Source organism: Drosophila rhopaloa, unplaced genomic scaffold, assembly GCF_018152115.1.
Source record: "Drosophila rhopaloa isolate 14029-0021.01 unplaced genomic scaffold, ASM1815211v1 contig_3, whole genome shotgun sequence".
NCBI lineage: Eukaryota > Metazoa > Arthropoda > Insecta > Diptera > Drosophilidae > Drosophila > Drosophila rhopaloa.
In genome coordinates, this window is record NW_025335123.1 from 2,335,649 (window position 1) to 2,347,190 (window position 11,542).

Below are 11,542 nucleotides of genomic sequence, written 5' to 3' on the forward strand. Positions count from 1 at the left end.
GCAACAGCAACTGCAACAGCTGGTCAGCTAGCCCACTCCTATTTTTATCCCCACACCAATCTATAGACCTTTGAGTAGCAATTTTCTCAAGACATTCGATTAGTCCCGTAGAAAAAAGTTTTTCAGCTCTTTTTTCTGTAGGTTCCTTTTAGCTATGTATCTTTGTTTATAATTTCTTTAGGAGCTTTGACTAATTGAAAATGATTTCAAATACAATAGTTAATTAAATGTTGTACCTTTGGGGCATAAAATATAAGAAATATAAGAATGTAACAAATTATGTATAAACCACTTTCAAACCCTTAAAAACTTGCAACTAAAAAGCGCTTTTCAGAGATCGAATCAATTCAATTATGGCGCATATATACATACAAAAACATTAAACATCAAAACTGTTCGCCAAGCAAATTAGTGACGAGGATACGAGTGCCATATCAATCAGCTCGTCATGTCATTGTTTTGCCAGCAATTAGCAGCGTCCATAGCCGGCAGCTATCTGTCACGCATCTGATTGTCACCACGACATTCCCTCTCTAATGACCCCATTGGTATTCGCATACCCATTCCCATTCCCATTCCCATTCCCCAATCCCCATTCCCCAAGCCTCAATTCCGGCCCCATCCATATCTGCATCTGAATCTGTATCTGTGTCATAACAAGCAGAACAATGCGAAATACCCACAAATATCCCCCATTAAACCCCCATCCCCCACCATGCCAGCCCCCTGCTGGGTCATCAATAACCCGGCGGGGGAGTGGGCGGTGGGTGGTGTCCAGTGGGTGGGCGGTTAAGGAAACCAACGGAGCTGTCAAAGTGGGCAATGCAAGACCACAACGATTCATACATCGATGACAAGGCAGTGGCATTTTGCTGCATTGCCATGTCCTTTTGTCAGTTGCAGAAATATTTTAAAAATTTCCTTGGCAAAATCTAAATACTTTTTATTATCTGCACAATGTGGCTTTCATTGTATTGCAAATTCGGACTTTTATTTCATTCAAATTGTTAATCATACAACTGCCCTAATTTGTTTTATAGATTGTAAGTCAATATAAGTAATCAATGATTGTAATTCGGGACATTATCTTTTTGTAGGATACAAAATCACCATTAACTATTTCCCAACCTATTTGATAAATACACAGATTTTACCTTGAAATTTATATAATTTAATTAGTTTTTTTGGGAAAAAATTGGCTTACATATTATTTACTTTGCAATTGTATTTACTTTAGTGTTTAAATAAATAAAAAGAAGTCAACCTCAAATTTACTCAAACCAATAATACATTTTTTTTAAATTAAATAATCTTTTAAATAACATGAAACCATTGGCGCTGTGATTGAAAGTCACTTTCCGAACTTTAAGTTAAAAATGCTTTCCTTTCTTTTTTCAGTGCATATCGCCGTGGGTTAAGGATGGCAATTAGCCAGGATGGAGGGCGGTCGGAAAAGGGGGCGGGGCAGCGAGCCGGCGATGAAAGGAGGCAGATAAACGCAAACAACACATGGGGGAAATTATTAAATGTATTTTGCATTTCCAGCTGTCCAGCTGTCCGTCTGTGTATATTTGTATCTGCATCTGCATCCGTATCTGTGTGTGTATGTGTGTGTGTGTGGGTATGAGCAACTGACCAGAAGAGCGACACACATTGTTGTTGCTGCTGCTGTGTTGCTGCACGACAGCTACATGCGACATGTTAATTGTTTACGGCCAGCAAGCGAGCACGAGACAAAAGTGTGGGGGTTAGGGGTTAATTTACAATTGCGGACAATGGAATGGCTTACTGCTTACTAAATGCAAGCACAGTATTAAATTTTATACCTATGTAAGACTATACAACAAAGAGTTAGTGGCAACATAATTATGCTAAAAATAATGCAAGATAGGTAAAAAGGTCAGTAAATATTGATATAAAAACAAATTTTGGTAAAAATATTAAATGGTTTTTATTTTTGTTAACCAAAAACCAGATTTATTCTCCTATCTATCGTCCAATTATGACTACTAAGTTGTTGACCATTTCAGGCTTACATACTTGATGCTATTACTCCAACCGCAATTGCATTCAGAGCGACACGAATGATAGCAACAGGTGGACGGGGAAGTCCCCTACACTCCGATATCGCCAACGATTTTGGGAGGGTTCATGCTTGAGGGCATGCAACAAGTGGCTGGAACAGGTGCAGTCCGAGAAACGGGCATTGGGAATCGGGAACACGGAGCTGGGAATCGCTGGGGGGCGGGACCGGAAGAGGCTTATTTGCAGCGGAAGTGGCAGCCATGAGTCACCCGGTTGCCTCGAATTCCAGACCACAATTCCCATTCTTCGTTCCCCATTATCCAGGTAGAGCCTCTTCAATCAATCGACCACAATTTGTGGGTGTAACCGTGGTCAGGCACAGAACTCAATTTGATTTACAACTCAGAACCGAGAACCGAGAACTGGGTTCTCTCGAAAACTCGAAATGAAACTCAAACTGAGAGATCGTAATGGATTGCGGTTGTGTGCACCGTGCCTCAAGGAAAAGTGTTAAATAAGCAGAAGCGAGGAAAACCCTGGGGTTTGCATGCGGGGAGCCATTCATCTGAAGCTGAGGCTGGCATTCCATTTGAATTATTCATTGCCAAGGCAGCCAGCCACATGGGAATGGAATGGAAGTGGAAATGGAAGTGGCAATAGCAATTGGAGCTGGTTTAATTGCCGAGCAAACCAAAAGCCAAAGTAATGCCATAACCAATAGTTATAGCACGGATAAAAAAATTACCTTACACTAGACAATTTACCTTTATCTATATTTATTAAGAATTTTAAAGGTTAGCTAGAACATTAATCAATCATTTTAAAAAAATATCTTGCTATCGCCAAAGATTACTATAATTATAATTTTAAAAATTCTCACCCTATTCATATTAAGCATTCAAGCTTAAAATTGATTTAACAAAAATGATGAATCAATGATATCAAAACTAATTGTGATGTTTCTCTCTGTGTTAACTCAGCTCTTGGAAAATTTGCAATCGAAATCGCAATCGCATCATCGATGCCGCTCAATTGCACACTCGATTCGCCACTCCAATTTTCCCCTCATGCTTTCAAAAAAGTTTTCCTGGAAATGCCCGAGTGAAATTCATAAGCAAATAATGGTCAGGTTGGGAAATTTCTTAAGAATTAATTAAAACCTAAACACAAAGGCAGTCAAGGTGAAAAGCTCTTTTGGCCGAAAGGGGGTGAATGCAGTATATACATATACAGAGGTGTACACTTTTGTGCCACCCATCCAGCAGAAATTTAATTTTCCATTTTCCGGGGCGTGAGGCGTGGCTAATGTGGGCGTTCAATTAAAGTTCAGTCGAACTCATTTTGCCATTTGGCAAATTGAAATGAAACTTAATTGATTGTGGGCTGCACTTGTGCATTGAAATCCCTACTATCCAAGCCCTCGTCCTCATTTCCCAGGGGCTTTTCCCCAAGAAGCCAGAGTAATTCCGAGATGAAAAGAGGTGAGAGTCCTGATTGCGTGCAGTTTTCAGCTGTGAGAGTCCTGATTGCGCACAGGTGAAATTGGGGATGGGATCGGAGGTGGAAGAGGGTGCGTTTTGGCTTGCCGTGGGTGGGCTTAAATTTCAGGCTGGATCTTAGCTTGACGTCATCCGGAAATGTTTTGTTCCTCGCAAGTCCAAATCAAAAGGCACTTTAGATTGATTCACATGATTTCCAATAATTCTCTTGCTTCGCAGAACACAATTGAAATCGATTCTTCAATATAAAGTCATTGTGTGGGCGGCTCTTAATTTGTGCATTGTCCTTCAAAATTGTTCAATCATTTTATTGTTTTCCTCAAGCAGCTGAAGTTTCCAAGATAACCAACCAATTATATATGAACTGTTTAAATGAAAAGGAGTTTAAAAAAAGCTGCAAGAAACGAACAGAACTTCTTGTCTTTTTCACCCAAAATAAGTCATTTTAACGCCGTCTTTTGATGAATACCTTATTTGAATAGTTTCTTGATTGCGAATTGTAATGTTTGCTTGTGGAAATATCTGTGCCAAATCATCTCTTTCTTTCTATTTTGTCCAAATCAATTTATTTCCTTTTGCCTTGTCTCATTATCCATACCCATTTTCATTCCCAGCTCATCTCTCTCGCCTTCTGTTGCAATTTACCTGGTAAATTATTGCTCAAATTATTGTTCTACCAATTTTGCGCATTTTCGTTGTGGTTTCTGGTCAACATTCTGTTCCTGCCCCTTCCAATCCGAAAACCACCTTGGCATGCTAAGACTTTCCTGTCCACTCCCCCTCCTTCTTCTTCTAGAGTTTCCCGAAATTGACGCGGGGAAATTGGGGAAAATAGCGGAGTGGGTGGGGGTTTTGTGGGCTGCCTCAATTTCTGAATCCCTTCACCGTTGTGCCCACAGACAAGGTGAGAAACTATTTGCTGCGGAGATTCGTCCAGAAAATTGCTTTTCCCCGCACAAACGAAAGCGATTATATAATTGTGGCATTATAATATCGGAACTATCGGAATGCGGGCTTTAAGCGGGGTGAATTATGTATGACTGCACTTCAGTTGCGGCAGCGTAGATCACGAAATATTTTGGCCGCCCCTCGTGTTTTGCATACGAAATGTATCTATGAGATACAGCCAACCGAGTCGTGAATACAGATAAATATATATCTAGATAACAATCGCTCTTCCGCTCTGTACACAGAAATATATTAGATATTTTTTGTTTGCTATGGTAAGATTAATAATCTAGCTAAGATTTTGCAGTCCAATGAAGGGATGCGATTTGATACGATAAATCATAAAAATTTAGAAAACATTTTTTTAGCAAATTTCAATAATATTTGTTTATTGTGGACCTGATGTGATTAAAATAAATAAGATTAAATATTTTGTGATTAAAATTTACCTTTTAGAGGTATATTTTGTATTTCTTTAAGGAAAAATCTTACTACTCCCAAGCGGTATCAAAAGTTTTCCGTGTATGCCTATTTTTGTTTTTCCACCCAATAACAATGGAGAGTTGTTTTGGAGGTGTTGATTGTCGAGAACAACAAAAAAGACGGATGTCTGTTAATATACCTGATTCTGTGGGAGAAAAGGGGTTTTCTGGGGAGGGGCGGTTCTCAATGTTAAACCCTTCTAACAATGGGGAAAACAATAACAACACTCACCATTGCTTTAGGATGCGCATATCGGTAATCCGTTAGATATCTGCCTCTCTATTTTTTTGCCTTTCCCTCTCTTCCACTTTCTTTTGTAATTTTTTTTTGGTTTCTTAATATTGCCTTTTTGTAGTTTTATCCTTTCGATTTACTCATTTCGGCCGCTTTAACACGCACGAAAAACAAAACAAAATTGGGTTTTATAAAAAAAAAATGTTTGAATAAAACATGAATAGGTGGTGCGCCTGCGCCATGGCAACAACAATAGTCAACAAAAAAAGCAAATAAGATTTACAGTAGATATTGGGTAACAAAAACACAAATTTTTAGCGACTTAAAATAAGATTCCTTACTATGAACAAACAAATTTGTCAATTTGTTAAACAAACAAAATGTTTATTTTTGTTATTTATTATTCTTTAAAAAAAATTGATAAGTATTTTAAGAAATTGCTATTTTGAATGACATTAAAGAGAATTATTTAAGATCACATTTGCACTTAAGAACTTAAAAAATCTTAATCACATTTTTAAGACTTAATTTTTAAACATAAGTTTAACGTTACTTTTTTATGGCATAGAGGTATTGGAAATCTTTAAATTTAATATTTAAGATGACTTTTTTTGTCTACAAAACTAATCAAAATTAACATTAATTGATTTTTTTTGTAATGCGTATTTTTAAGTCTTAACTGATATCTACTGTGTTCCTCTCACTACTGGACTTTGTCTGTTTCTTTCGTTGCGTTTAACACTTTCGAAAGGTGGCTGCAACTAGCAACAACAACAACAATAGCAACATTTAACTGACCAAGTTGCATGTTGCATGTCCAAAACTCACACACGCACACATAAATAGTTTTCGCCACTTTTCTTTCACTTTGCAGACAGGAAAAAAATTTAAAAAAAAAACAAGGCAACGATCTGGCAACGTAGGCTAACCGTTTGTTTTGCTGCTGCTTCTTTTTTTTCTCCACTTTTAATTGCAATTTAATGAGTTAGAACCACTGTACTTTGATTGTTTTTGTTGTTGCTAATCGATCGTGCAGCTAAGTAACGGTTAAATGCTGTTGCATACTCAATGCTTAAAACATTGTCGCCGCACTCTGTATTTGTTATTATTTTTGTTTGTTATTGTTGTTGTTTTGTGGCAGCTTGTAGTGGCACTAAAAACAGACGCGTTTTTACCTCGCGATACGAACAAAGTCAGGCATAGAATGAAAAAACCTGAAAGCCGAGCTGAAAATAAAGCAGAAAATAGCTGGCAGCGCTGCTCAAAAAAAAGAGAGAGAGAGGCAGAGAGCGTGACTGTGTGTGTGTGTGTTTGCGGGGGGGTGTGTGTAAGAGAGTCTACCTGTCGTCCGCCTTTTTGAAATGTTCAAGCAGCGCAAGTGCAACGCGCTCAATCGCCCCAGGATATGCGTGTGTGTTCGCTGAGGCCCTGCACATATATGCATGTGTGTGCTTGTCTTAATGTATGTGTGCATAGCTGAGAGGGGAGCAAACAATAGCAACATATTCAAGTGTGCAAACAGGCGAAAGAGGCGCACAGGAATAGAAATAGCAAATCCGAAGAGCCGCAAATTGGGGCAACTGCGAAACAGGGATACCCTGCATCGCCAAATCAAAGGATCACGTCAAAGTAGATCTCACAATATTTTAGGCTTCTTGATATTGTACATATATTTTAAAAGGTAACTTGTATGATAATATTCATACAATAAACAATTTTTTTTTAAATTTATTTATTATTTTTTATTACAGAAAAGAATGTGTTGTACGCTTCACATAAATCTTGATCATATTTACATTTAATATAAGCAAACTATAAGACAAAAAAAAGTAATTCAAAAATAGTTATTTCAGTGAAATTTGCTACAACTATTGAGAATATTTTACTTTATAAATTCATATGGAAAGATCTCAAAGTGTGAATAAATCCGAAATCCGAAACTAAAGGCATTCCGCACACCAACTTTCATGGAATAAAGGGATTGTTGAAAAAAGATCATTTAGTCGACACTCCCTCGCAAAGTTCGTTAAGCACTCTTGCTCCCTCGCAAAGTTCGTTAAGCACTCTTGCTCCCTTGGCGTTCCTTGTAAGTGAACCCGGCTGAAGAAGAGGAAGAGCAGCTATAGAGCAGGTACAAAAAGGTACACATACATCCCGTACTTGTACTCTTCTGCATATATACATTGTTAAGCCCATTGTGCCACAAAAAAGAACAAAAGGTGTGTTTGTGTGTGTATGGGTACGTGACTCAACGGCGAAGTATGTATATGTATGCCGATTCTCTCGTTTTTTCGGGAGAATCGAAAGCCTTGCCCCAAGATTGAGATGGAAATCAAAATCGAAGCTGGGACCTCAGGTGAGAATGTATCACTCCCGAGAATGAATCAGGGATCTCCAATAGAGAGCTGTGCAAAGAGAGCCGGAGCGGAAGAGGGAACAAACGCAATTCGGGGGAGTATACAGGTAGAAAACTGTCGACTATTTACCATCCACTTGCAGAGCTCAGAATATAAATAATAACAACATCGAACTCTGAAAATTCAACCCTCCAACTGATTCTGTTCTTAGATTTATATAGTTACTAAGGTTTGACTGGTGTTGTTATAAAAAAACATTTTTATAATGTGTAATAAAAGCCACTGCATATTACAATTTTTTAATTGCAGTCTAGTCGATTTCTGTTCTGACCACAGACACAGTCCGTTTAATTTCCGTTTGCCGTTAAACGATATTTATTTTATTTCCGTTCAAGAGGCACTTGCTACTGGGTCAGCAATTAAAAGCAACTCGTCCAATTAAGACTACACAGTGGAAAAGACAAGACAGTCGATTGCAGATTGTCATCTTAATTGAACTCAGATAATCAGATCGGTTGTATGTATCACATCTTTAAAAAACGTTATGAAATTATACAAGTACTCTTGAATGATTGCAAATAAGACAACAAGGTTTTATTTCTTCCAGCATACATTTAGAAGAATTTTAAACTTAAAAATTGTAAGTGGTGTTAACAACTATAACTAAAGTAAAATTGTATAATTAAACCCAAATATTTGAGTTCAAATGTATACACTTCGTTTTACAAAATCTTCAAACTTTTTCCGATGAATTTTTCAAATAGTCTCCACATTTGGCTCAAGTTTCGTTTGTTTTCGTTGCTCATTCGCTGCCTGGAGATCCCACGAAAAGGCACAGGCTAATGACGAACGAAGAGAAGGAGGAGGATGAAGAGCGATTGGGAAGGAGAGAGAAGGGCCAACAGGTAACAGGTAAATATAGAGAAGAGATTCACAATCATACATACACACTCCCAACAACGTACACTCGGCGAACAAAAGCAAAACAAAAACAAGAGGCAAACAAAACGTTGATTGCTAGGCTTACCTGCGAAAGAGAGAGAGTGAGAAAAAGAGAGAAGAGAAGCTCCAAAGATACAGAGATAAGCATCCTCCAAAGATACAAAGATACAATCAACACACTTGAGCTTGAATGCGAGTGTGTGTGCATCCACATTTTTATGGATATCGCATATATGTATATATGTATATATCCAGCCCAGATGCCCAGAGTTATTATAACGGATTTATCTCAAGTTACAAGCTTGTGTGTTTGCTTGTGTGCCACACATGGCAACACAAATATGATTTTATTTTGTAGAATATTCTTCCAACTTTTTTATGCGCTTTACTTTTTTAGTTTGTTGCTGTGCAAATAACAGGCAAGTCCTTCGGGCTTCTTGGCTCTACTTCTTATCTTTTTTCCCTCTCGCTCATACACTACAGTTGAGCCTCGGTACATATGTAAACTCCAAGCTCAAGGACTTTTGGTTGAGTAGGAAACTATTATTACTCTATTGTTGTGATAAATAAATTCGAATTGTCAAAAGTAGTTTTAATGATTTAACATATCAAAAAAATAATATATAATAAAACTTTTATATTACAAAATTCAAAGAATTACAAAAAAGGTGACAATTAGGGTATATTACAAAAATCTGTACTTAACTAATATATTGTTTTATGTTTTTACGAAGAACTTGCACTTTACTAGGCCGGAAAATTGTGATATACGAAAACTCGACTGTATTCCGAAGACCTTTTTTGCTGTTGGTGTAACACCAACATGTAGACCATCATTTTTGTTATTGCCAAGGCTGCCTCAAAACGACAGGAAATTAATGATTTAATTACATTTTTGGCTAGCCAGCTGAGCAAGGGAGATGGCCATAGACAGGGAGAGAAAGAGACAGAGCGAGAGATTAGTTAATGGCGGCACCTTTAATTGATTTTCCTCAGCTCCCATGGGAAAGTGACCAGCTTGGTAGCTCCCCTCCTTTTCGCTTTCCCTCACCAAAACAAATCCCCCTTTTTCTCTAATTCCCAAAGTTAAGTCCTACCTCAACGAAGCTACAGAAAAGGCAGAGCAAAACTCGAAAAGAACAACAAGCGGACAGCATAAAAAATGCTGCGCATGCGCGTGCCCAGAATTTTTAAGCCCAGAGCCCGTTTGCCGCGATCCCAAGTCTGAAGTCTGAGGTCTCCAAGTCCAAATGAGAAACCGCACATCCAAAACATGGCTCGCATGCCAAAGAAGAATCGGGCGGAATTCTCTAGCTGTCTGGTCAATTTCTTACAGTTTTAGCAGCACTGCCAGTTAATCATTGGGGGAATTCCTCAATATCATAATATACTAAATTCTTTCTAATAACCCTTGATCTACTTTCATATTTACTTCAGAGTTTAGTTAGATTTTATATGGGATTCTCTTATAATTTTCTAAGACTTTCATTGATCTTATGAGCTAGTTTATATTTTTTAAAATTTGTCTACAAATTGTTTAAAATATTTCATCGATTTGTTTGAAATTAAAAGTTTTTCATTATAACGTCAAATGGTTATGATTTATGCCAAAGAATACGAAACTTAAAATTTATAAATATAGGCAATGCATAATTTGAGTGTGAAACCATATATGTATATTCATTATTTCGAAATAGGCACTAAAATGTTTTGAAATCTGGAAAGCAAACGGTCATTTAAACACGGCACGAAAACAGAAAGCGAATCTAAATCATTTTCAGAAAATCCCACCTCTACTTGACTTTCCCATTCAACCAAACAAAAAGCCGAGAAAGAGAAATGTCATCGAGCATTGATTGTTGTCAACCGATGTCCCTGTCGATGTCGAGATGAGTGGATATATCAAGGGGGGTACGGATCAGATTTGAGGGGTTCCGGAGGGGAGTACATACATCAGTGTGACAGTTTGGCAGGCAGCACAAATGCACAGCACACAACTACTACTCGTAGATAATGCACATCGAGTACAATGCATCGCCGTATCAAGTGTCGTCAACAGGGGCGCCTCAAAAGGGGAGGCTTTTATTATACTAAATTTGTTAGTCGTGTAAACGTCATGATATATTGGAAATATTCTTAATCGTGATTTACTTTTTAATACCGATGGTACTTAAGTAAAGAAAAGGTCTTAATTACCATACAATTTAAGGGTTATGGTCCTTACATTTGAAAAGTGGTCAACAATATATCCTATTTTTCGCATATTGTTTAATGGTTTAATGGTAAACCCTTTTCTGTGGCACGCCACTGGACATCATCATCATGGTCATCGGCAATGTTTGTGGGCTGTCACTGTCTGCAACTGATTAGTCAGCAGGTTTTCAATTGTGGACGATGGGCGCCCAAAGAGGACACCGAGGCCACAGAGCGAGACAGCTGGATGGGTCATCGTGGATTGACACTGACCACAAACTGAACCGCAAAACGGCGACCCCATCGGCCTAATTGCTATATATATATATACATATATATACCATATCAATGGCCACCAAACTGTGCAATCGCCGCCAAATAGCGAACGCTCTGGCGGCAGTCAAGAACGGAAAAATCGATTAAAAATGTATAAATATTCGTCGCCGGGCGAGGAAAATAACTCGTTAATTAATAATGAGCATAAAATGAAAGCGCACGTGCTTAAAAGGGGTGGTGGGGGTGGATGTTTTGGGCGGGGATAAAAGGATTCTGGCTTCACTTATAGGCAAGCCCACAGTGTGGGCCAAAAATAGAGCATACCGATTTGGGAAAATGAGTAAAAATTAAATCGAATTTTAATTTATTTGTTTTTTTAAACTAAAATGCCTAAAGACAACACTTTGTTGTTTGAATACAATACAAATCAAGGTGTTCTCATATATCAATGTTTAAAAGTGAGCTAAGATATTTTTTTAAAAATTCCACCAGGTTTTTGATTTAAAGATTCTTTAGACCAAGCGAAATTATTGCGCTAATTTATGCTGCTGGGAAAAATGGATTAAGCTTTTGGAATTATATGTA

At 37.8% G+C, this 11,542-nt stretch overlaps 1 protein-coding gene across 9 annotated transcripts in view; it reads right to left on the reverse strand.

Annotated features, from left to right (window-relative positions):
- The window catches only part of LOC108048012 (MAGUK p55 subfamily member 7), a 67,487-nt gene that overhangs the window by 19,004 nt on the left and 36,941 nt on the right, over positions 1–11,542 (reverse strand). Inside the window, exons 1-2 of one of the 9 annotated variants that reach the window (XM_017128465.2) lie at positions 6,365–6,403; positions 5,187–5,341 (exon numbers count right to left, since the gene is read on the reverse strand). The exons of 6 other annotated variants lie outside the window; for them this stretch is intronic. In XM_017128465.2, coding sequence (XP_016983954.2) covers positions 5,187–5,206 — 20 coding nt within the window. In that variant the 5' untranslated portion in view covers positions 5,207–5,341; positions 6,365–6,403. Of the gene's footprint in view, positions 1–5,186; positions 5,428–6,364; positions 6,404–11,542 lie in introns of those variants that run through there. 2 more of the 9 variants (XM_044461339.1, XM_017128466.2) reach the window with 2 other exon arrangements.